The following is a 27007-nucleotide window of genomic DNA, read 5'->3' on the forward strand; positions in this document are numbered from 1 at the left end:
GGAGGAAGTGTGTCACCATGGGGGCAGGCTTTGAGGTCTCATACATTCAAGCTATGCCCAGTGAGGCACACAGTCTCCTCCTACTGCCTGTAGATCAAGATGTAGAACTCTCAGCTCCTTCTCCAGCACTATGTCTGCCTGTACGCTGCCATGCATCTCACCATAATAATGGACTAAACCCCTGAAACTGTAAGCCTGCTGCAATCAAATGGTTTCCTTTATAAGAGTTGCTGGGGTGGTGATGTTTCTTCACAGCAATAAAACCTTGGCTGAGACAATTTTCCATGACCTCCAGTGGATGCTGAAGGAATGGACAGTAATGGAGTCTGCATATGCTGTGTTTTACCTACCCATACAACGATGATGGTCTGTGTCTCTTTTGTATGAATTCATTCCCAGCACCCAACCTAGCTTTAAAAAAACCCAAATGTTTCCTTGAGTATTAGCACTGAGATAGGACCATAGTTGATCTGAAGACTGGGAAGACCGTGATGGAGTCAAGTGAGTACCATGACACATCCCACACAGAACAAGGTGCACAGTGAGCTTCCGTCTGTTCTTGTCGGAACAGTATACAGTTTAAATTATGCATTGTTTATTTATAGAACTTTTCACTTGATATTTTGGACTGTGGCTAACTATAGGTACTGAAATTACAAAAAAAATGGCAACTAAGAAGATATTGTTTTTGGCCTATAGAATAAATTTAGTTTTAATCTCATTAAATAAATTGTAGAATTTGGAAAATATGTTTAAGTTATAAATCCTAAATCAGTATTTTTTTTCTCCTATGGCAGACTGTTCAATAAACATTACACTGTGTTTCCAGCGTAGAAATTCTTGGAGAACAGTCAGAGAAATTCATAAATTTGGGATTGTTCCTGTATAAAGGAAATATAGGGACAAAGAATGGAGCAGAGACTGAAGGAAAGGCCATCCAGAAACTGCTCCACCTAGGGATCCATACCATCTGTAGAAATCAAACCCAGACACGATTTCTGATGCCAAGAAGCACTTTGCTGACAGGAGCCTGGTATAGCTGTCCTTGCAAGGCTATGCCAGTGCAGGGCCCCCAATGGAAGATTTAGGAGAAGGACTGAAGGAGTTGAAGGGGTTTGCAACCCAATATGAAGAGCAACACTATCAACCAACCAGACCCCCAGAGCTCTGAGGGACTAAACCATCAACCAAAGAGTACACATGGAGAGACCCATGGCTCCAGCTGCATACATATCAGAAGATGGCCTTTTCTGGCATCAATGGGAGGGAAGGCCCTTGGTCCTATGGAGGCTGAATGCCCCAGTGTAGGAGGATGTTAGGGCAGTGAGTGGATGGTTGGGTGGCTGAGTACCCTCATAGAGGCATGGGGAAGGGGTGGGGGAAGGGGGTTTGGGGACAAGAAACTGGGAAGGGGAGCAACATTTGAAATGTAAATAAATAAGATAACCAATAAAAAGAATTTTAATATTTTATTAAACATGATCTCTGGCATTTAAAAATTAATCATGGAGCCAAGAATATATCTTAGTGACAGAATGCTTATCTAGTATGATTCCTGGGTTTGATCTTTAGCACCAAACATAAAAATGAATTAAACAATCAGTATTTAATTTCTGCAAGGGTTTTCTTATGTATAAAGACTGCCAGAAAGCTCTGGAATTCCCTTCAGGAGTGTTCTACATCATCACGTATCTAGGGTCATGGTGGGAAGAAGGGGAATCATCTTTGTCTGGCCATTGGGAATGGATGCAAGGGAATTTTGTGGACACACAGGAGCATCTGGAGTGATCCCTGGGGTGGGGGAGATCTTCCACACTAAGTCCAGGAGGGAGCACAAGAAGAAAATGATGAGAAAAGTGAAACTATCCAGGAACAACTCTTGAGTAGACGATGGTATTTTCAGAGTTGAAGAGGAACTCTCAGCAATGGGACCAAACCTGGTCATTCTTTCAGAGAGCTGGAGGTTGCAATAGAAGTCCACTTAGTGGAAGATGAAGAAAATCCCAGGTGCTGCCATTTTAGATCCACAAAGTACAGAAGCCAATTGTAGGTCAATTGTAGGTCAGTCCTGCCGGTATCTGTGCTCACTTGGGAGATCGTCATCCTTAGAGAGTTTCTTCATGGCTTATTTCCATGCCCTTTGCTTGTTCTTCGAACTGTCAGAACTAGAATTTCCAAGTTATTGCTCTTCATGGGAACCCACAACGAGGGTTGTCAGCTGTTACTATTGGCAGTTAATATTGTCAACTTGACAAGCTCTGGAATCCAAAGACATAGCCTCTCTGAGTATCATTGAGGGATTATCTGTATTAGGTTCACTGAGGTGGGAAGACTCACCGAAAATGTGGGCGGCACCATCCCCTTGGCTGGAGTGGTAAGTAAAATAAAAAGGAGAAAAAGTGATCTGAACACCAGGTTTCATTGTTCTTTACTTCCTGATTGCACATGCAATGTGTCCAGTAGCTCCTTTGTCCTGCATTCATATCTTCTCTTTTGTAATGGAATGCATCCCTCCAAACTGTGAACTGAAACATTTAAGTTCCTCCCTTGAGTTGTTTCTTGTTAGATATTTTGTCATAGCATCAAGAAAGTAACTAATATAGCTGCCATGGTCATATATGGAGTGCTTGCAGTGAGCTGGGCGGTTAGCCTGAGGATGAAGTTTGGTTGTGGTTTTGGAATCTGTTCTGATAGGGTGCCTGTGTGTGGCAAAGCTCTTCTGGCTGCCCATCTTGAAATCCTGTCCTTTTGTCACTGGAGTCGATGTAACTGGGTTAGAACTTCGTTGACACATCTCTTGGCTCTTGTAGGTATGGCTCACCAGGGCTCTGGGTGGTAGCAAGGTTCTGCACTTCCTTTCGGCACTTAGCTGAGTAGAGAATGTATATGCTTCTTATTAGGAAGACCCCCGCAATGACAGCGAAGTAACTCCCATAAACTAAAAACTGGAAGAAAACAAACAATTAGCCATTTATAGTATTGTCATTGGTAATACATAACAATCTTCCTTGTTTGATTGGATTATGGGGTATTTGAGATCCACAACCTGCTATGGGTCATTGTGACTAAACCTTCTAATATCTCAAATAAACCAAGGTTAAGAATGTAAGCATGTGGAGTAGTCTGACTTTGTAGCAGAATGCTTAGGTTCAAATTCTAGCTACTTCAGCAGTGGTAGAGAGAAACCCCAGGAGATCGCGGGGTTCTGTCCACATGTCTGTGTTCGAAGGCTGGTTCAGTGTTATGTAATGATAATAATGACCTTATAATGACTTTTAAATGCGAAAATGTAGAGTTTACTTCTTACCCACCTTCTTCAAGTAGACATGAATCTAGTTGCTATGTATTTAGTTGGCATTATAATAAGGGCTGCATACTTAAAATTGTTCATAATTGAAGAAATTTTAAAAAGGCTTCAACATTGTTAGTTTTAAGATTAAGACATCTTGGAGGCAACCTAGTTATTTTATCTATATTCCTAGCTATTATGTATAGTAACATAGTATTAGGTTAACATACTAATAGGTAACACAGTTAATTATTATCTATAGAGAGTTAGTATATAACTATTACCTATACACACACAGTCACTATAACATAGTAATAGGTAACAGGACTCCTGCAGCTTACCTGAGTAGTGACTGGCAATTGGAGCCCTCTTTGATCTGCCACAATCATAGTCATGATGGTCTGAATCACCAAGGCAATAAAGGTGTCTATGCCGAACACCAGGGCATAACGTTCTAAGCTCAGGTTAACTGCAATCTGAAAGCTGTCATTAAATGTCGAATTAGCATTTGACCACAGCGTACATAAAATTCTTATCTAAAGGATAGAAACTGAAACTGGGCATGGTGGTGAGCACGTTGTGTCCTACCCAACTCTTCTCCAGTCTAGACAAATAGGCAGAGCAAAGAAAAAGAGTTAAATATAGGCTGGATTAAAGGCACTATGATAAAATGCCTCCTGTGCCATCTAGCACTTTCTGGAAATAAAAGTTAAATGTTAACATCTCATAACTTGGGAATACTGCGGGTAAGTTGCCTTCATACCTGTTCGTGATGTAAGTTTTATAACGATGCAAACATCATTCAGTCTGAGGACTTTTAAAAATATATTCGGTTAATTGTTGATGTCCTACAGTCAGAAGGTATGGTAGGTGATTGTTCATTGGAAGATGCAGCCCCTGGTTGTTTGTGCAACTGACTGAATCTATAATTTATATTTATGCTTATAACCTATAATTTTAACTACAGAGACTTCAAAGTCTGACTACACTTTTTTTAGAATGAAGATAAAAGGCTTTGGATTCTGAATTTTTTTTTAATGCAAAGGAAAAATAATAGTTCTGCCTTTCAATTCTCATTAAAAAATGAAATTAGACATTTAAGTCTGAATCATTAACCCAAGATACTTCAGTAGAAAACTTTTAGCTTTCTGCGATGGTTGATTTCCATTACCCACTTGATACAACTTAGGATCACCTGGGAATAGAGTCTTAAGGTGGGTCTATCTAGATTAGACCTGGGTCTATCTAGATTAGGCCTGTGAACATGTGTCTGGGGGCTGTCTGGATTAATGTGGGTGGCACCATTCCCTAAGGAGGGGAGCAGAAAAGAGGTGAAAACTATCTGAGAACAAGAAGGAAAAATACATTAGCTTTCTCTGCTCTTGACCATGGATATAATCTGACTCCCTGCCAAAAAGGTTGAACTATTAACTTGGAATTATAAACCAAATTAATAATTTTCCAGCCTCTGTTGCTTTTTGCTGGTGTATCTGTCACAGCAAGAGAAATGAAACCAGGACATTTGCTAACAAGTGACACCTGCATTTTCCCGTACAAGTGACACCTGTGTTTTCCCGTGGTCTTTGCCTTTGGACTCACATTCCAATGTTTTATTGCTTATGAAACTTTTTTCCACCAATTAAAAATAAAACTTGAGGGACTGGAGAGATGGCATACAGGTTAAGAGCACTGGCTGCTCTTCCCAAGGATCAGGGTTTGATTCCCAGCACCCACATGGTTCACAACTGCCAGTAACTCCAGTTTCAGGGCATCTAGTGAGATCTAAGAGATCATAAGGTAAGAAACAAAATCTTTAAGGGCTGGAGAGATGGCTCAGGGGTTAAGAGCACTGACTGCTCTTCCAGAGGTCCTGAGTTCAAATCCCAGCAACAACATGGTGGCTCACAACCACCTGTAATGGGATCTGATGCCTTCTTCTGGTGTGAATGGGGACAGCAAGAGAATACTCAAATACATAAGATAAATAAATCTTTAAAGAATAAAATAAGATCTTAAAAAAGAAACTTGATACAACTTGCCAGTCTTTCTCAAATGTAGTGTGAGACTAAATAGCGCATTTCTCATCTCTTTTTGACTAATACCAAAGGACACTAACTGCACTCTTCTCTCCACCGTCTCTGAGACAAGATGCATGTGGCCCAGGCTGGCTTCAAGCTATTTCACCAAGTATGACCTGAACTTCTGATCCCTCTTCCTTTACTTCCCATGATCTGAATTACAGGAATGTTCTTCCATGTCGGTGTATGCATTGCTAGAAATCATGCACACGGCCAAGCACGTTACCAACCGAGCCTCACAGCCTGGGCCAATGACAATGCCTTGTAGCCAGTTTTAACTGTGCCCATATGTATGCCGACTGCTTTCAAATAATTTCTGACCTAAGAAAACAAAGCAGAGCAGCAAACCACGGAACTGAGAACGGGACCCCCTTAGGGGGAATCAGAGGAAGGATTGAAAGAGTTGAAGGAGCTTGAGACCCCATAAGAACAACAATGCCAACCAACCAGAGCTTCCAGGGACTAAACCACTACTCAAAGACTATACATGGACTGACCCAGGGCTCCAACTGCATATGTAGCAGAGAATAGCCTTGTTGGGGCACCAGGGGAAGGGGAAGTCCTTGGTCCTGCCAAGGTTGGACCCACAGTGCAGGGGAGTATACGGGGGTGACAGTAAGTGGGTTGTATGGGGGGAATACCCGTATGGGGGAGGGGGAGGGGGGAGAATGGGGGCTTATGGACAGGAAACCAGGAAGGGAAATAAGATTTGAATTGTAAGTAAAGAAATATGTCTAATAAAAAAAGTGAAAAAATAAGAAAAGAAAACAAAGCAAAACAAAATAAACCTTTTAAAAGGCAGATGTATTAAAGGGAACCCTGACTTTCAGAAATCTTATTTTAAAAACTATTCAAAGGACACAGTCCCGAGTATATTGAAGCTGAAGTTTTCTGATAACCTTGGCTTCATCGCCTCCCCCACCCCCGCCACAGTCCAACTTTTTATACCTTTTCCTGGGATATTTTCCCCAGAACGTTTTGTTCCTAGAAAAGTATGTGCTTAAAATGATCTCGGGAAACTAAATGTGGCCACGGGTAAAATCTAAACGTATGCATTCAAAATTAAATAACAGTGGACCTTATCATGAAAAAAATCATTGGAAGTAAAAAATCAAAAGGAGATCACGGACCCAATGGCTCCCAGATTTCTTCCTTTGATGACTCAACCGTGTTCAGCTAATGGAGAAGATGGCTTCACTGAATTCCATTCAATACGGAGTTAGCATTTAACATTGCAATGGACTAAAATCCTTCTGAAGTTCCCAGAATCCACAAAGAGTAGGGAGGACTGGAAGGTGATACTTACACAGCGATGGTTATAAGAAATGAATAGCTAGACTTGACCAGCACATAGCCAGTATAGCACACCCAGATGCTGAGCGTGTAATTCATGAGTAACAGAGATCCTGCGACGACAGCCGAGAAGACAGCCAGGCCCAGCTCTCCTAGGAGATCCCAGTCGACCTTTATGTAGCCCACTGAGAATGAAGCCAAAGCTCCTGGAAACAGAAAATGGAAAAAAATCAAGCTATTGACTTTGCAGGGAGGAAATAAAGGAAATAGCAACACTCCAAGCTTTCTCTCTCTCTCTCTCTCTCTCTCTCTCTCTCTCTCTCTCACACACACACACACACACACACACACACACACACACACATACACACAGACACACACACAAACGCACAAACCCATGTGATCCACTTACATGTAGATTTTTTAAAAGGATTTTTTTCAAGTTTTCTTTCTTCTTCTTCTCACTTCTTGTTTGTTTTCAACCCAGTTCTGTCATACTTTTAATTAGCATTAACTACATATCAGGCAGAAGGGTAGAAAGAGCCCAAAACAGAGCAGTATGGGGCGCATAAAGTATCCTAGTCATTTAAAAAACACTGAGGATAGCATATAAATGCCTTGGAAGTAAAATTGCTCTATTGTTTTAAATTGTATGTTTTGAAGCAATGGGTGTCCCAATTATCTTCCTCCCTCCCTCCCTCCCTCCCTCCCTCCCTCCCTCCCTCCCTCCCTCATTCCAATCCTTCCTAGACCTAGGGGTCCCTGGAGAGCTTACACTGCCCTTGAACTCCTGGCCTCAAGTGATCCTCCTGCCACAATAGGCCTGATTTCCTTGAGACAAAAATATCTGTGCTAGTGCATACAGTTTGGAAAGGTTAACCACCCGGTTAACCACCGGGGCTCTCTTTAACTGAACAAAGGGCTCAAATTATTGACAACTGGTCGGTTATTTTCTGGAAGGTGATCTATGCTAGAATTGCCTCTAAAAAGGACTAGCTCTCTCCCCAAGAATTGTCATAAAAACAACAATTTCCATGATCCAATTCTGCCTCAGCCTTGGCTTTTAGGAGTTACCTGCAGCCTTCCAAGAAGAAAAACAATAACAACACAGAGGCTACGTGCGTTTCTGAAGGTCTCTGTAGAGGAAGGTGTGGAAAAATACGCCACTTCCTAATTCCCATCTTCAAAGTCTCATGTAATGTTTTCATTTACGATTACATAAATATTTATTGCACAGTGTGCTTCAAAGGCAAATTTCTTTTTGATATTAGAATTCTGAGTGTACCATCATGGAAATTACATAATTTTTGAAATGTGAAAATGGGTGGTGTGTAGCCTAGTGCTCTGAAGGTCCCTAGGTAGACTCTCTGGGTAAGAGTCTGGAAACCTTCATGTATTTTCTAGAGTTAATAATAAAAATTCTGCACTTTCTCTGTCCTTTCAATGTTAGAAACAGTCTTGACTCTAGTAACTCAGGAAATAAGGGCGAGAGACTGTGTCAAGTTCAAAGTGTCTGCAGGGTGAAGGGAAGCAGGGTGCACGGGATGCTGCCTTCTGAATGGGAGGAACGGCTTTGCTGTTCCACAGCAAACAGAGGATCTGCATCTGCAATACACTGAATCCAAAACACTGAACGAGACATCAAACCACTGCTTTAACAAAGGAAAAAAAATGGATGGACCCAAAGGGTGATACTTAAAGCTGTCCTTTGGTCTTCACATGTACCTGTGTGTGCAGACAGACATGCATGTATACACATATACACACATGAAAAAGGTAAGAATAGGAGGTATATTGATGTCCCTCACCTTTAAACTGACAAATTATCAAACTTTAAAGTGTGTGAACATGCTACTGAAGGAACGGAGCACATTCTCAACACTTATTTTAATGAAACAGGATCTGTAGATTCTACTAGAAATACACTCCTGGTCCTACTCTTGAGCTTTATTTGTTATTTGTGACCATAACATATGGTATAAAAATTATTGTACTCTTATTTTTCCAGTGCCTTGCATTCTTGAGTGGGAAGATGAATCAGTGGGTCAGAGGTCTTGTTATGGACTCTTGATGATCTGAGTTCAAATCCCCAGAGAACACTTGTAAAATGTCTATACCTGTAAGCCCAGTGCTACATGGAGTGGGGACAGGAGGACCGTTGTGGCTTGCTGGCCACTAGCCTAGCTTTGGGCTCAGTGAGAAACCCTGTTTTAGGGGATACCCATGCCCTCCTCTGGCCTCTGTGCAAACACAGTCTTGCACACATGTGTATCTATACTCCTTCCCTCAACTAAAAAATAATCACTATACTTCCTGGTTATAGCTAATTAACAACCATGGAGAAGTTTAGCATCTAGAGCACCTGAAAGAGAGAGATGTCCACTTACCTCCAAATGTTGCTATGGCCTCTACTGCTCCGTTATAGATCGAAGAGTCTTTAGAGGGAGCCTTTTGTTCCCATAGGACTTGAACAAAATTTAAGATTTGGTTATAACCTGCTGTGGCAAAAGCCCACCACAGGGACCAGTAAACCAGGTGCTTTGAGGAATAGCACTCCTTCAGATCCTGGAACCAATATACAAAGATTCTCAAAGCTGAGTTGTCTTGCTCTCTGTCCCCTAGATTCTGTGCATTGGCAAACAACTCTGGCTGAGCTCCGTTGTTGTGAGCTTCCTTGAGGACGGTACATGGTTCCAGTGGCTTTGGACAAGCTTCTCTGTTAGGCTTCGTATGGAAAAACATGCTCTTCTTAGGCATGGGTAGGAAAAGTGAGACAAAGAAAGCCACAGAGACGCAGGCCAAGGATATGTAAAAAAGGGTAGAGTATGGCACGTTCATCAGGGACACCAGGAGCTGGGCTAGCACCGAGCCTGCTGTGTAGGACACCAGCGTGATGCTCCGACAGTAACTGCTCACCTTCTGATAGTGCTCTGGGCTGACCATGCTGTATATGTAGGCAAAGTAGGCTATCTCCGTGGCTGAGACAATCCCGAAAAAGAACTCAGCTGTCTGCATGAGCATCACACTTTGGCCAAACAAGAGAAACAGGTAGCAAATGGTGAAGGCCATCACATGTAACATAATGATGGGTTTGTAGCGTAGGTAGTCGGTGAGGACAAACACGGGTGGCAGCATTGCCAGGTAAGAGTACGTCCAAACAGGAAGGATCTCATTTGTCATCTGTGGATTCGATAAGTAGGTGTGATCAGAAGTGCAACGCATCTCAAAAAGACAGGTGGTGACTAACTTTTACCTCAGAGTCACATCTCGTCAGACATTCTTCATGGTATGGGGGAAACCAGAAAACATATCTACAGGTACATTACTAAGAAAAACTAGTGTCTTTGTTAAGTGAAGACACAAAAAATAAACCATCTTGGAGTTGTTGGGGAAGGAAAGAAAAAGAAAAGAATACAAACCTCCAAGCACCTTACACACTTAGGTATATCCCAGGAGAAGATTTCTGGAGATAACATGTCCTCTGGACTGTATAGCAAACTTAAGTAACATGTAGTGGTTGAATAAATTAGTTAAAAAAAATTTCAAGTTAGGTTTAAACTTAAATGCTCTGAAATTCTGAGATTTCCAAGTTCTTAAAAAAAAATCCCAACTTAGGGGGCTGGAGAGATGGCTCGACAGTTAAGAGCACTGGCTGCTCCTCCAGAGGACTCAGGTTCGATCCCCAACACCCTCATGGCTGCTCACAACTTTTTGTAACTCACAGTTCTAGGGGATCCAATACCATCACACAGCTGTACTTGCAGGCAAAATACCAATGCACCTGAATTAAAAGTGAATAAATTGAAAAAACCTCCCAAACTACTCTTAAACAAAGATTGGCAACATTAGGTATAGGGTTCTCATTGCTAAGAGTAGAACACCTCTCTTTACTTGCTCCAACACTGCCTCCCACCTGCCTGAAATCTGGGTAGACACACACACACACACACACACACACACACACACACACACACACACACACACACACACGAGAGAGAGAGAGAGAGAGAGAGAGAGAGAGAGAGAGAGAGAGAGAGAATGGGAGCAAGAGAGAACGGTTTTGTCAAATGACCAAATGGGAAGAGGTAATGTGTTTTATTTCCTTCCTGTTTAAATCTGCTGGGCTCGCAAGCTCCTCTCACCCTATCCATGGTTATAGATGTCACTGCTAGGTTGAGTTCAATGTGTGCAATTTCATGGCAAATGCATGGGCAGTCAAGTTTCACAGGTAGAAAGGACTCCAAAGATTGTGAGTGATCCTTAAGTGGGATGGGTAAGGTTCGGCCTCTTGGATTACTGACCTCCCCCTCATGGACATGTAGACCCACCAAAGTCACAGGAGGGCCCACAACTAGCCTGTGCTTCTGAAGAAGGATTTACTCACTTGTCCATAGTGTTTGCAGACACAAACCCGGTGGGCATCTTGAGCTGATTCCGCCCCATCTCTGACCTTTGTCTTAAATGTGACATGCTTTAGTCCAAGGAACTCTGAAGCCATTGTTGTTTGCTTGGCTTCGTTCTGTCTTTGCCAATTTCCTATTGATAATCTAGTATACCACTTAGCTTTCAAGACGATGCTACCTTCCAAACGACATTTTCATGGTTGTGGTTGGCGACAGTACACCAGCTCAGTGATTTTTGTGGGGTTAGTGCATCTTCTTCTTGTATTTCTTTAGATAGAGGGAGAGACAGGAAGGGAAGGATGCATTCCTGACAAGACTGGAGCAGGCTATGTAGATCGATTGGCCTCAATGTCACAGAAATCCATCTGCTCCTGTTTCTGCCTCCTAAGGGCTAGGATTCAAGGTGTGTGCTGCCCTGCCCAGTAAGAAGTATCTTTTTTTTTAAAGGTATTTATTTATTTTTTTTCTTTTCTTTTTTCTCAGAGCTGGGGACCAAACCCAGGGCCTTGTGCTTACTAGGCAAGCGCTCTACCACTGAGCTAAATCCCCAACCCCTTTATTTATTATATAGAAGTACACTGTAGCTGTCTTCAGACACACCAGAAGAGGGCATCAGATCCCGGTACAGATGGTTGTGAGCCACCATGTGGTTGCTGGGATTTGAACTCAGGACCTGGAAGAGCAGTTAGCGCTCTCAACCACTGAGCCATCTCTCCGGCCCAAGAAATATCTTTTAAAGTAAGAGAATTGTTAATCTGTTTATATCACATCTGCTGCTAAATAGTTTTTCAAAACTGAGTACGAGTCACAGAGAAATATAACCACGCATTGTCGATACGTTTGGCTGACCTTATTTATTGTGCAAACTTGGCAGAGTATGCACCTAGAAACTCAGGTGATATAAACCCACTATACAGCTCAGCTATGTGATGTAGAGTAGCGTGATAAATACGAACACTGTTAAGTAAAACATGAGTTTAACTTAAATACAAGAGAATATGATGTAATTGAATGATACCTTAACTATAGGATGTACGTGCTGATGCTGGTGTTGTATTTTTGTTGTATGGTACTTTTATTTTTGTTAAGTAAAAATTAAAATGTGCCTTTAAGACAATGATAAAAGTAGCAGTAAATGTGTAGATAGTAACAGCCATTTATCATCATTATTGAGTTTTATATATATACATATATATACATTTATATACATACATATACATATATATACATACATATACATATATATATAATTTTAAGATTGATTTATTTTTATGTGCATTGGTATTTTGCCTGCATTTTTGTCTGTGTAAGGGTGCCAGATGCCCTGGAACTGGAGTTATAGACAGTTGTGAGTGGTCATGTGGGTGCTGGGAATCCAACCCAGGCCCTCTGGAAGAGTAGCTGGTGCTCTTAAACACTGAGCCATCTCTCCAGCTCCCGTATGTTATATTTTTATGGAAAGCAGGGCAGGAGGTTTATGTACACTGATATCACATAAATGCATAAGTAAGTGCTGAGGTGTGAGTTTATGGTGGCTGCGGTGTTACTGAAGGACAGGGATCCTCCGGGATGTCTCGGTCTCAACTCTAGTTAACTGCAGTTATAATTCTGGGTGCATAGACAGCCCAGCATCCACTTAACATGACATGTGACTGGATTACACTTTCTTATCACATCCTGCTTATACCACAGCAGCCTACACATTTCCCAGAACGCAATGCTGTGGCAGAGAACAACTTCACTCATTATAGGGTAAATGTGAGAGAAACAACGGAGACCTGAAAAGCTCCCACATGTATCCCATCTAATGTCAAAACTCTGAAATTTAAAATATTCTTCGTACATGTTAAGTGTTTGGCTAAATATTTTTTTGTGTTATGAGGAACGGGGAAGTTCTTCTATGTAATAAATTCTGTGAAAATGGAGGCTCACTGGAACTCAGAGCTCTTTTTCCCCCTTACTATAATTTGAATGACATCCCCACTGCCTTCAAGTCCTGTGAAATTAACCCCTACTAAGATATGTACCATTAGCTTACCTCTGTGCTGGTAAGATTCTTACTGGGTCCAGACAAAAATGGGATTAAGAATGATTCTGAGGGCCGGAACATGGAGAAAAATCCGAACAAGCAGAGTATCACGGTGGGATAAACCCAAGAGTCCCTTGGTGGAGTTCTGCAGCAATTCATGGCTGGTGAAATGGAAGTAAAGTGAAAGTTAAGTCAAGTTCGTCCACCTCTGGCATCTTGCATCAAAAGCTAGTTATTTCTACACATTTACAAAACCACGGCGTTTATCCAATGTGGTGTGGAGTTGGAAAAGCGAGTGGAGAATTACACACTTACACACATTTCTAGGGTGAACCCCCTTTCTCCAGAGCCCCCTTGTCGTTATTGCTGGAGGGAATTGGATTTCTTGAGTGTTTTTTCAGACATAGCTATGGGCAGCTGCTAGTGAACCATGATTGGTGGGGTAGCTCATGCTTGATCCACAGTGAGAGACCAGCTAATGAATCTGTGTCCTGTTACGGTAGGGGAAGTGCTTCCAGATGAACAGACAGGATTAGGCAAGCCTTCTGGATCTGTCTGCTCGACTTTGCATGGATTCCAGAATTTCTAACCCACCCACTGACATTATTATAAATTTATCTTTCCACCTGGGCTGCCCCGTGTGTGGAGTCTTACTGGTCGTATAATAAACAACTGAAATATCTGTTAGGTTTCTCCATCTTTGAAGAATTTCAAATTCTTTGGTTGGAAAAATCAATTGGGAGCCATTTTGGATGGCTCAGCCAAGCGCTCTTGATAGTTTGATCTGCTTAGCACCCCACACCACCTACTGCCCCCTGGCTGGTTTCTGTTTCTTTGTTTTTGTTTTTTGAAGCAGGGTTTCTCTCTGTAGCCTTTGCCAGAGCTGTAACTTACTCTGTAGACCAGGCTGGCCTTGAACTCAGAGACCCACCAGCCTCTGCCTCCGGAACGCTGGGACAAACATGAACCACCAAACTGCATGTGGGTGGCAAACAGCTGTAACACCCAGAACTCTTACCCTGAGATATCAAGCAGATATAGGAGAACTGCCCAGAAGCTCACAGGCCAGCAAGCCTGTAGAACACAGGTCAGGAGAAGCAAGAGCGGCCCATCCCTAGCAAGGTGGAAGTCCAGAACTGTCTCCTGAGAGTTAGTCTCTGACCTCCAAACTCTACAAGTACACCATAGCATGTATGTGGCTGCCTCAACCCCACACCAAGCTAATACTAAACAAAATAAAAAGTACTTAGAGAAATTCATTGGATAAAGATCTGACTCTCTGGGCTGGAGAGATGGCTCAGTGGTTAAGAGCACTGACTGTTCTTCCAGAGGTCCTGAGTTCAATTCCCAGTAACCACATGGTGGCTCACGACCATCTCTAAATGAGATCTGGTGTGTCTGAAGACAGCTACAGTGTATATAATAAATAAATCTTTTGTAAAAAATAATAGTCTAACTTTCTAACTTTCTCCCATATCCCCGCCCTGTCCTGTTTTCCACAGGTGCCAGCAATATTTGGGGATGGGAGGCACAGTGTCCAAGGCTATCATCCCGCTTCCCATTCATATCCGCTCTTCTCTAAATGTGTAGCTGAAGACCATTCACAGGGGAGGGGCATTCATTCTTCACATTTTTCCTAAGGCTGATAGCTCTCTGAGGTTCAAAGCTCAGGCACAAAGCACAAGACGACCTTAGTCACTGCCCAGAGAGCAAACAGCAAACACAATCAGCTTTATACTGTGCTCCCCCCACCCCCTTCATGGGTTGCACTGAGCACCAAATTATCATCCCCTCACATCTGACATCAAACTTTTGCTGTTAAGAGACATTTTTTTGGTGGTTTCGATCTTGCTTACTTTGTGAGATGATCTACAGGAAGGCAACTGGCTATGGGTATTGTATGGTCAGGGTTCTCTAGAGTCCCAGAACTTCTGGAATGTCTCTCTATATGGAGACAGTTTATTGTGATGACTTACCTACCATCTGCAGTCCAGCTAACCCAACACTGGGCAGCTGTGGATGGGAAGTCCGAGAATCTGTAGTTGCTCAGTCCCACTGGGCTCCTTGTTTCAGCTGGACTTCAGTAGCAGTGGATTCCAGCAGATGTGCTGCAAGTAAACGCAAACAGGCAAAGAAGAGTGAATCTTCCTTCTTCCAATGTCCTTAAGTAGGCCTCCTGCAGAAGGTGTGTGCCAGATGAAAGGTGTGTACCACTGCGCCTGGATCTGGCTGGGACTTGCTTGTCCCAGGCTGACCTTGAACTCAAACTTCTCTTTGCCTCAGTCTCCTGGGATTAAACTTATGTGCTACCTTGCCTGGGCCTAATCTTTTCACGGCCACTATGCTTCAAGATCTCCATGCCAAGATCCAGGTCAGAAACTTGTGTCTTCTAGCCTCAAGATCCGGATCACAGGCGAGCCCTCCAATTCTGGATTGTAGTTCATTGCAGATGTAGCAGTTACAGGTATGATGCCTTTTTCCCCTGTGTACTTTCTCATTAAAGCATCATAGTAATTGTAGTTTCAAGGTGATGACATAAAAAAATATCTAACCAGTAGATTGAAATTGTGTGGTCAAGACAGAAATTATGGTCTCCTAATCCCACCAGGACCATTCCAATACATAAACAGACACTCACAGAGTCTCTCTCTCTCTCTCTCTCTCTCTCTCTCTCTCTCTCTCTCTCTCTCTCTCATGTGTGTGTGAACGTATTATCAAGACCCTTTTATCCACACTGCTTCAGTGTGTCATGATTTCCCCTAACTGCTTCATTAATCTACTGACAGCCTCTCCACAAGAAGAAACCACAGCATTTGTACAATATAATTGACAATCTTGCTTTATCATGAGGAACATGTTTTCAAACACAAATCCATGGCAGACACTTAATGTCTTAATACATAAAACTTTCAAAACTGAATTTTGAGTTGTCAAAGCAGTTCGAGTGGGCACTCATCAGGGACGGGTGGGCCACTGAGTCGAATTCTAGCTCTAGGCACAGGGCCTCTTCAGTCACACCACATCTTGTCCTCAGCCAACCTTTTACAAAGTTCTCTAAACTGCTATATAACTTTTTTATTAACTTAAGCAAAGTCAATATCATTTCCATTTGCGTCTACAATGCCCTGGTCTTCCCAGCTTAGAAAGCGTGATTATTGCATTTTGGAAAATGGTTCCAACAGTGAGTAATGCTCACACTGCAGAAATTCTGTCAAGGGCAAACTTGAGTTAACCACTCTTAACTTAAGCCCTCAGCCCAGAAAACATGGGCTTTCTTTTCTCCACTTCTTGACATTCTGTCAAGTCTGTTGGGAACTCCTTTCTTACCTTATTAATGGTCTCATTGGAACAATTGTTTCAAGTTGCCAATTACTAAGGCTAGACCAAATATTGAAGGCTGGTTGTAATAGTGTGCCATTTGCTGGCTATGCACAGGACATATGAACTCTACTGACCATGAATTTGGCTATTGACTCAAAGTTATCTTCTCCATGGATCTCAGAGACTTGGGACTATGTCTTTGGTTCCTGGGTTGCTAAAATGACCATGGATTCTTCATCTCTTGACTCCTTATGGTCCAACTACAATTAGCTGGAAAGGCAGAGGAAAATACGCCCCTAGAGTGTAAGACCCACAAAGTTAGGGCATGTTGTGTTGTTTATTGCTCTGTCCTAAGTGATTAGAAAGAACCTCACAGCCAATAAGCCCTAGAGGATGATAGGGAATGAATGTAACAAGACAGCAACTATAGTCTATGTGGACAACAGGGGTGGAAAAGGAAGATGTCAGGGTAAGAGATACAGGGCACGAGAATACACAAAAGTACCTTCTCGTTTTCCTGGGTGTTCCCCCATTTTCTAGTTGTATTAGTGAATGGTGAGATCTTGTTGCAATGACTTTTATATTGTAAAATTAATTTTGTGGAGGGAAAGTTAATTCTGGTCTCATTTAACTCAGTTTTTACTGAGTTTAGTTTTTGAGAGAGAATCTTGTGTTGCCCAAGCTGGTCTCAACTCCTTATGAAGCTAAAGATGGCCTTGAACTTCTGATCCTCCTGCTTCTACACCTTTGAGAGCACTGCTGGCTTTGTATGGTGTCAGGGTATGAACTCAGAGCTTCATGCATGCCAGACTAGCACTCTATGAATTGATCTATAGCCCTGGCCTTTTGTCCTCCTTTTATAGGAAGGAAACAGAAGGCTAGAATGTGAACCTGGACTTGGTTCTTCCAATTCCAGCTTCACCAACTAGACTTCCCTCATCTGCGTTGAAAAAGCACAGATAAATTTTCAAAACTTCAATTCCAGTTTATTTTAGGATCCTGTTTTTCTGAAGGTGGTATCAAGAAGAATTTAATGCTCATGAGTAGAATATTTTGTTAAGAAGATGCAAAACTATTAAAAGTAGAGTTCACTGCAGAGTGAATGAGGGGTTTCCCCCTCTGTAGCCTTGGCTTATTTTAATAACAAACAAACATGGGCTGGGGATTTAGCTCAGTGGTTAGAGCGCTTACCTAGGAAGCGCAAGGCCCTGGGTTCGGTCCCCAGCTCCGAAAAAAAGAACCAAAAAAAAAACAAACAAACAAACAAACAAATACACCAATGATGACAAATGTGAGTAACCGGAGACTGTCAGGGTCTGAAGAGGAAAGAGGTGTAAGTGTGTGCACATATCCCTCAAAAGCACAGTGGGGCAAATCATCCTTGAATACCTATGTGGTTCTGGAGGGACACGGCTCTATATAGACACTTTTCTAGATTTGGAGACCTGTGAGATGGCAGCTCGTGGTGTAAAGGCATGTGCCATGCTTGTTTGGCATCCTGAGTTTGATCCCTGGACCCTACATAGAAGTGGAAGGAGAGAACCAACTCCACAAAATTATCCTCTGACCTCTATACAAAGGCTGGGGGGCGTGTAAATGTGGGGCATGAAGCGCATGAGCATGTGTGAGCACGCATACACACAGGCTCGTGCGCACGCACACACACACACACACACAGAACACACACATAGAATAATACAGAACTGCAGTATTCTTTCATATTTCCATTTATCATCCTCTTCTGACCACCCTATCACCCTGCCCCTGAAGTACCATTTGAAGTTCTGTCTGCTTTCCTCATGTGTCTTGAGGACATGAACTGGTTTGGTATTATGAGGTGATAATTCTGAGAGTAAGCGTACCTTTCCCCTTCACTTCGTGTACTTTCCAAACATGCTAATCCTTATAGAGTTGCTCCACAGCAGGCTGTCCTCATCCCATTAATCATAAACCTCACAACTCTTTCTTTTAAAGGTACAAGAATACTGAGTGGGCTGTAGTAAAAAAGAATACGGAAGCAGGAGGAGGGGGAGGAGGCAGGGAGGACGTGAAGGTGAAGGAGGAGGAAGATGAGGGAGAGAGGGAGGGCGGGAGGAAAGAAGGAAGGAATAAACAAAACATTGCCCAATCAAAATCAAGGTTCTCCGATCTAAAACAGCGAGCAAACATCCCATCAGTGAAGACCCAGGGATTGCAACACACGAGATGAAATTCATCGGCTGTTCCTTCTAACCCAGTCCCAGAGCAGCTAAAGCTATAACACAGCGTACCTGGGAGCCCAGGAAGGAGGTGAAGACCTTTAGAGAGGAGAGATGAGGCTCACAGCAGAGGAGGAGGAGGTGAATGGACCAGGAGAATAAATAGTAACGAATAGTAAGTCTCAGCCTCAGCTCCACTCCCAGTCACTTGGGATACCAACCAGTCTCACTTGTTCCACCAACCCTGATGACAAAGAGCCCTGGCCTCTGACTGGAACACAGTGCACCATGTCCGCACTTCACGGTTGGCTCCTACAACAAGGCAGCATTGTGATCTTGAAAGAGTCCAGCCACACATAAACAAAACAAAACAAAACAAAACAAACCCATAACTTTATTTCTTATGAGATGTAAGAGTTACTTGTGTTTTAACAATGATCAGTTTAGGCAAATAGCTTCTCATAGGACTCATTCCAGTACTCAGAGAAAATGTCTTTTTATGCTGCCTCTGACATGCTGGCAGTCCTTGTTATCAGAGTTGGATGCTGTGTTCTTAAAATCATCAATCCTGTCATCGATTTCTTCTCCTTTTAACCACTGCCTTAAAATGTCCTTTCCTAAAAGGCAGGAAATAATATTTGAAGTTCTCCAATTTCATGTTGACTTCAAGATGAGCTCAGTTGACATTGCAGAAAGTAAGGTTTTCTTTCTTTTAGAAACAAGAAGCACCCCTTTCTGCCCTTGCCAGGATCCCATGAGGAAGTGGGATGGTTATAAGGAAAAGCTAGAAGCTGCTTCCTGAGTCCATGGTTTTCTTTCATTAAAACAAAACAAAACAAAACAAAACAAAACAAAACAAAAGGGCTGGAGAGATGGCTCAGTGTTTAAGAGCACTGACTGCTCTTCCAGAGGTCCTGAGTTCAAATCCCAGCAACCACATGGTGGCTCACAACCATCTGTAATGGGATCTGATGCCCTCTTCTGGTGTGTCTAAAGACAGCTACAGTTACTCATAATAAATAAATAAATAAATAAATAAATAAATAAATAAATAAAATGAAATAAAAGAAAACCAAAAATGAACACACACATGCTTACACACACACAGACACACAGACACACAGACACACAGACACACAGACACACACACACACACACACACACACACACACACACAAACCCTCCTACCACTCTGTCATTTCCAAGAATGACCGGAAGTCAGCACTATGGTGCTGTAATGTATATTTTCTTATGTATCAGCTATGTTCTCTAAGAACCCCATCTTCTAGGCTTTTGATATTACCAGTCATTCCCCTCATTGGACAGATACAAGCTAGAAATCTGATTAGCAAAAATTGAATTATTTACTTTGAATTAATATCAGATCATAAAAACTAAGTATGTCTTTCCCTAAGTATGTCTTTCCCTCTACTTATTACTAAGCTAGGGAGCCTTGAACTTTGACTAAATCAGTGGGGAAAAAAAAGCAAAGAACTTCCAGATCAGCCAAACGCAAACCTGCATGGGTACAGGGTGCCCAGCGACTCCCAAAGTTGATCCGTGTGATGCGAAGTCAGGATGGGTGCATGAATCCACCTGAATCATGACCTCCCAGTATGTAAAAAACAATCTGATATGTAAAGTGTAAATAACACTATCTTGAACAAAGCAGAAGAAAACAGATCTTAGAGACCAAGGAACTGATAAATATTTTTGAAGAAATGGGAAAAAAAGAAAAAAAAAGAGAAAAGGAAAAAAGAACTGACCTTGAAAAAGGAAAGGAGGGGAATAGAATTTTGTACAAGCAAAACCCAGACATATTTGCTCATCCAAAGAAACTGTTCAAAACCTGGGAAGGGAAGCTACAGATCCAAGAGAAGACAGCCATGATACCCGTGTTTGTCAAAGACGTGACGTTCAAAAATGTGTAATACATTCTGACAACTCGGGGACAAAAGATGAACAGCTAGGTAAGCAGGGGTGGCACATGCCTTGAATCCCAGCACTCGGGAGGCAGAGGCAGGTGGATAAATGTGAGTTCAAGGCCAGCCTGGTCTACAGAGCTGTACAGAACAACTAGGGCTACACAGATGAAACGCCATCTTGAAATCCAAAATGATGAGCAGAGCTGAGCACTTAAAAAAAAAATGTGGCTTCCTGGAAGTGCAGAGAGATTCTCCTTGGAAGCTCTCAGAAATCATACGTCAGAATGATTACCCATGATGGCTCCTGGGATGGCTGAGTAAAAATTGATGAGCTAGCATACCGCATGCTGGGAAGGATATCAAGGTAATGAACCTATATGCATTGCTTCTCCCAAAGACGTAACAGTACCAGCTTCTTGGAACATCGTCTGGCAAGCTGTCTGAGAACGTGGATGCTTTCAGGATGTGGTGAGAAACGAGAAGTGACTGAAGTGCCCACAAAATGGGGACATTTATGTGCAGCACAGACCAGCACAGACTACTCCATCACCAATAGCAACCGGCACTTAGGAGGACCACCTGAGCAGGACTAGAATGAATAGCACATTGATTTACTATTCCTGAGGCCCTACCACCACCACACATGGAGTCTTAGGAAAGCCAGACTGATCTGAGGAGACAAGGAGTAGGTTGACAGCTGCTCGGTGTGGGGGTGAGGGGAGGAACAGGAACAGCAGAGAATATACTCAGTTGTGGTGAAGGCTGTAAGTTTTTAATCCAAATTTATGCACAGACTCATAAAGTGTAGGTTAGCATAGGGAGGCCACACCCAAACAAAGATTCAATGATATAAGGTACAAAGTAAATTAACCTCGAAAGCTATGGTCCAGAAAGGAATTCAGACATGAAAAGGGCAGGCTGAGCAATTTCATTCATACCTTGTCCCAAATCAGGCAAAACTATAATACCTCATGTTGACTGAAACCAGAACTCTGAGGTCAGGAGCTGGGAAGGGGGAGCAGCTATATCTGAGGGCAGTTTCTGGGGTATTAAATATCCTGTACCTCAAAGAGTTAATTACAAGGAGGGGTATAATTACAAACAAACTTAAATCTCTGTGTTGAAAGGAAGCTGCACCTCGATATGATGAAAGGCAGCCTCCCCTCGCTCCTTCAAAGCATTTTTACAGTGGCCCTCTGTGTTTCTTACAGGTACGGTGACTGCAGTTATTCCAATCCACATGAAGGCGGGGCCTCTTTATGAATAGAAAACTGAAAACTCTGTTTGGGTTTGTACTAGAAAACGTAGGGAGACATAGTAGCACAAATCTAGGACAAACGAAGAAGCCTGAGTTTGGCTCCTTGACATCCTTCAGACTAATTTAGATAGACTAAGTACCTCTTTCTTCTGGGTCCTGACTTTGGGACTGGCTCCCTGCCTTATACTCACTTCTGTGCTTTTGAGCGAGATGCAGAGCACTGCCAGCTCACTGTCTCTTCAGTTGGTGAGGAAACTGGTTCCTCAAGACCAATGACCCTGGCCCTCCCCAGAAGGCTGCATGTTCCAGAGCCCACACCCCTCAACTCTGGAATCCTGGTAAATAAAACAAACACCTGGGCTCAGATATTCCCCAAACACAATGGTTAGAAAGGTCTACAAATCCAAAACAATGTCCACTTTGCTCTGAATGGTAGTATCAAAACAGCCTATGAACAATGTACTGTCACTGAGACGTAGGAAGGAGCCTCAAAGTCACTGGTAAAACCTTCACACCAACTCCCAGTCTTCTCTGATGGGAAGTATTCCACACAGATTCAAAAGGTATGAACTGGGCCCAGATACTCAGTAAGCAATAAAAATAAAAAAAATAATAAATAAAAATTAATAAAAATAAATTAAAAACAATAAACAATTAAAAAGCTCAGTATGAAAACTGGTTCTACTTTGGTTCAAAGCCACTGTCAAATTTCAGGTGACACCGAAAGCACATGATACTGATACAAGCACTCCTCAGGTTCTGCTTTATCACGTACGGTATTATAGCCCTGTTTATTGGCTTTGGCATCTCCCCACCATATTTATTCTCCATATGTCCATGGTTTGACCCAACGGCAGGGAAATGTCTGACTAATAAAGCTATAAAAGGGGTGAGCAGCTTAGCTAGAAAGCCAATCAATCAAACCTCGCCATGGACCTCAAGCCATGCAACGACCGTAGGGGAAATTGTGTTTCAGGAAAAAGAAAAAGTATAAACGGGTCCATCTATTCTATAACTCCATGTTATAGCAATCGATAGCTTCATGAAAAACATTCTTGTCTGTAGGTACGCACATATGCTTTACCTAGGGAAGGGAAAATATTCTTTTCTCATAGAAATTAGTTTCAATCACCCCAAATTTGAATTTCACTGCTCAGTGTTCCCTGTCCCTGCCCATTAACGTACCCATTCTCTGGGATCGTTTTCATCTGACTCTCTCTTTTACTAGTCACCTCCTTAGTGACTTAATATCGTTAACGTGTTCGTCTTTATTTCTTCTTGATTCGGCATTTACCAACTAGAAGTTATTAAACCCTCAGATCTCTCTTAACTGCAACTTCTCCCAGGCTGGGGGTTTTAGATTTTGTTTGTTTTTCACTTTTTTCATTGGGGTTGAGTGTGCTGTGGGAGTGTGGGTCAGTGGAAAGAGCTTGATTTTGAAACCGGAACTTCAGTGTTTCTTTTGGCTCCAGCCATGCTGTGCATCGATTCTCTTATAGTACAGAAGATTATCTCAAGGAGAGGCTCAGGTAAGAGCACTGGCCTTGGAAGTATTCCAGCTCTTGGCACGTGACAGCCTATTTCTCATTCCTTCCCATGCAAGCACATGTTGCAGAATCTACCAGAACTGTAGATGTTTCTGGGTTCTTACAGTTTAAGGATAGATTTCAAATAGGTTGACAGCAGGAAACCTTATGTTAACAGTGAGGGGGCGAGGGGGCGGGGTGATAATTCATCTTGGACTATTTATGCCTGTTAGATAAAATAAATTGAAGAAGGCCATTGTTTTCTTACAAGTGCCAGCACTAGGTCCCCACAGACTGGCTGATAATCGAGTGTCATTCATGCCAAAGTCCTGTGTTACTATGGAGTAGCTAAGCTGTTAGCGGAACGCAAAGTTGCCTCTGAGTTAATTCTTACAGAAAAGTCGTCATCCGCAGTTAACTTAACGCGCATGTCCTATTCTTCCACCTCTGCCACTGCCACACAGAGACAATTGCCCTGAAATGACTCCTATAGTCTTCACTCTTTCCATAAAATTACCTCTTTGTCCAGCCCATGGGCACACTCCTTCATGCAATGAAGTGTCCTTTCTTTAACTCTTTTAGAGGATTAAACTAAATATCTCAAATGGTGTCCTTTGACATTCTTGAATTCTCGAATTGTCTTTTCTGTTACAGAATTTGCTCCATTAGCAAAACGGACTGAACAAAGTCGGTACGTCCCACTTCTGCTACTACCGAGGCAACAAGAAGAAAAACATATTTGGAAAATTAGTTAATTACTAGGTCTACTTAAAATGTATGTTTAATGAGAAAATGCCGTTTGTTTTGGGACACAGCAGTGTGCGTGGACCCTGGTAGAACCAGGGCTCGCTCCAATTTTAGAAAACATTTTCTAACGAAGGGAACACCGACCTGATAGATGCGTGGCTTTATTTTATTTTCGTTTTCATTAGAACAGTTCCCAACAGTCTTGGTTCTTTTAATTTCAAAATTCGCCTTTCCTTTCCTGTTTTGGAGGTAACTTTTCAATTTTTGACTTTGGACTTGGCATTCTGGGCTAAAATTGCTTTTTAGGTAAATTCTGGGAAACCGGGTGTGACCAGGGCAGCTGCTGGCACGGGAACAGAATGGTGGTTTTTACTTAATCTGCTCTTAGGGAGGGCTGTATAGGAATCCAGGCTAGACCACGTTGGGTAGGTTTTAGCAGGCCAAGAAAGCAGCAGACAGAAAGGTCCTAGAAACTGAAGGCAGCTTGTCTACAGGCTGGCGCATGCGTACAGCGGCTGCGCAGGCTTTTCTGCTGTCTCCCACCCCCACCCCGCCTCCAAATTAGAGCCGGGAGAGGAAAGGCGGGCGGCCCAGGGTTCCTGGAGCTTCTTTAATTAACTACACGCCGGTGGTGGGAGGTCTTACCTATGGAAGAGGGTGCTGCTTACTTGCCCCGGATATCTAGCACTTTCAGCTATGTGGTCCGCGATCTCAAGTAAAGATGGACTTGGTCACCGGGTCATTCCGGCTGAACCAAAGGTCGCGCCCAACTTTGCATATGCTAATGAAGCCCCCAGGTCTTTGATCCGGAGGGTAGAAAACGAAGTCCCTGAGTCAGTTTGTAAAGGACTTTAAAAAAGTGAAGCCAGTACCTGAAGAGAGCAACCTCAGGCAATGTGCTGTCTCTTCATGTCAGCGTAGTAGGGCAAGATGGAGGGAAACCAGGTCTGATCCTCTGCTTGTTTGGTCTCTTCCTATGAATTCGTTTATTTCAGGAGAAAGGTAGTCTGTGGCCTCCAGTTTGTAGGATTATTAAAAGGCAGAACTGTTAGTCTGGAAGGCATAGCCTTCAGTTGGGACATCCTGACTTCCGAGCCAAGTTTATAAGCACGGTCCCTCCAGACCCCAAGGGTGTGTGTGGGTGGGTGTTTTCCTGGTGCTTTAAGAATGTTTTGGGACAAATAGTTCACTTTTGGCACAAACGGTTCCCAGGTCCTTTGTGCCATAGGTATGTACCACTGAGCTAAACAGACCAGTTCCCAAAGACTTTTAAATTTAACTTTATCTACTTAACATAGATTTCCTACTGGTTAAAATGAAAATACTTAAATTTTTTTTTGAAAATACTTAAATTTTTAAAAATTAATTTAGGTAAGTAAAAAAGAAAGTCCTCCAAAAACAAACAAACAAACAAACAAACAAACAAACAAACAAACAAACACAAGCACTGCTCGACTTTAAAGAAATCCCAGCAAGCAGAAATGACATTGGTTAACAGTCCAGCAGGAGTCTTGAATCTCCACACCTCAAGTTTGGATTTTTCTCCTGTCACCCCCCCACCCCCCACAGTTTGTGAAAAGGCTGCCTGTAAAAGTGTAGCCACACCTTGGGTGTGGGAGAATTGTATGCCATTGGGCAACACACCGGTTTTGCAAAACTGGCTAGCTCAGAGAATGTTTGACATAGTTTGAAAGGTGAAAGGTGTCTTCGTCTGCTCCGTAACCATCAGTGAAAGACGTCAGAATTTGAGAGGTTATTTTATTTTTCTGCTATGGAACCAGTAGTCTTTGTCCAGTGGGATCCATTCATAGAAATATAATATATTTACAGGTGACATCTGGATCCTGGGTTGGAAAGGGTGAGGGTAGTCTCAGAGGAGAGCTAGCCATGCCTAGTTGCTGACTTGCGTGGGGCTGGCTCTCAGAAAGTTTTGGCACTATTCTCTATGTTTGCATAGAAGACAACCACGTTTAAAAAAATCACTTATTTTTTTTTCTTTTTTCTTTTTTTTCGGAGCTGGGGACCAAACCCAGGGCCTTGCGCTTGCTAGGCAAGCACTCTACCACTGAGCTAAATCCCCAACCCCTAAAAAAATCACTTATTAAGAAGTTATTAAGTATATATAATTATATATTTTAAAAATATGTAAAAGTATAATGATAGATACTATGTATCTGTCAGTGGCCCTTCTGGGTGGTTTAGCTCTATCAATACTAACCTTTTCCTTGTGGAAAAGATCTCCCAGGATGTTACATTGTGGTTGGAGATGGGGTTTGGTGAGGGGAACACCAGACCATAAGCTTGGTAAATACATGAGTTTTATAGTCAGTTAGAACGTGTTCAGTTCTTTGTGGGGGGTGGGGTTGGGGGAAAGAGGAGATCATGTGAGAATGTAGGTCTGAGGAGTTAGAGGGAAGAGAAGAGAAGTAGGTAGGGTCTGAGATTTGGTGTTCCAGTGTTGGAAGGAGAGGCCACATAGGTCAGCATTGGGCACAAAGTCAGTCACAAGGGCACAACAGCCTGTTAGAAAGGATTCAGGAAGGCTAGGAAGAAGGTTTGGGGGAAGGAGTGGTCAGCTCTGTCCAGTGATCAGCTTGGTAAAACTCACTGGGAGATAAAATGAAAAATATTTGTCTAAGATGAGAAAGACAGGATGCAGTTCAGAGGGAAGGGGAAGTTTATCTCAGAATAAACCTTTCCTCAGAAGAAACTAGAGAGTAAACTTCTCTCCCAGGCTAGGGTTTTTACCAGGGCCAGTTAGTGGTAATGGTCAAGCTAGGATGTGTGGGAATGGCACACTGTTAGCTAGATGGAAAGGGGACTATTCAGGCTGGGGTGTGACAACAGAAGAGGAGGGGAGGGATTGGGTCATTTCTGATTTGTGCTCTTGTTCTTGCATTGTGGAAAGTGTGGTCAACTCATCTAGCAAGTGAATTGGGA

The 27007-nt window shown here is 42.6% G+C and overlaps 1 protein-coding gene across 4 annotated transcripts; it reads right to left on the bottom strand.

Moving 5' to 3' along the window:
• Positions 1-1450: 1450 nt before the first annotated feature.
• On the bottom strand, positions 1451-25142 carry Slc19a3 (solute carrier family 19 member 3). Of its 4 annotated transcripts, none has more exons than XM_087566340.1 (7): positions 18684-18813; positions 15069-15200; positions 13102-13253; positions 9048-9840; positions 6674-6866; positions 3631-3772; positions 1451-2945 (listed from the first exon to the last, which is right to left on the bottom strand). In XM_087566340.1, exons 2-7 carry the CDS (start codon positions 15073-15075, stop codon positions 2775-2777), a joined length of 1458 nt encoding a protein of 485 aa, XP_087422466.1. In that variant the 5' UTR covers positions 15076-15200; positions 18684-18813; the 3' UTR covers positions 1451-2774. The 4 variants fall into 4 exon arrangements, with proteins under 4 accessions (XP_087422466.1, NP_001419508.1, NP_001419507.1 ...); NM_001432579.1 differs by lacking the exon at positions 18684-18813 and adding an exon at positions 24940-25142 and having other exon boundaries at positions 1453-2945; NM_001432578.1 differs by lacking the exon at positions 18684-18813 and adding an exon at positions 24713-24813 and having other exon boundaries at positions 1453-2945; positions 15073-15200.
• Positions 25143-27007: the final 1865 nt, after the last annotated feature.

The sequence above is a fragment of the Rattus norvegicus genome, chromosome 9, assembly GCF_021556685.1.
Source record: "Rattus norvegicus strain SHRSP/BbbUtx chromosome 9, alternate assembly SHRSP_T2T, whole genome shotgun sequence".
NCBI classification, from domain to species: domain Eukaryota; kingdom Metazoa; phylum Chordata; class Mammalia; order Rodentia; family Muridae; genus Rattus; species Rattus norvegicus.

Coding starts and splice junctions, on each gene's coding strand:
- Slc19a3 (XM_087566340.1), bottom strand. Junction 9,841..13,101: donor AGAATCTTACCAGCACAGAG/GTAAGCTAATGG, acceptor TCGAATCCACAG/ATGACAAATGAGATCCTTCC. Junction 3,773..6,673: donor TTTCTTATAACCATCGCTGT/GTAAGTATCACC, acceptor ATTTAATGACAG/CTTTCAGATTGCAGTTAACC.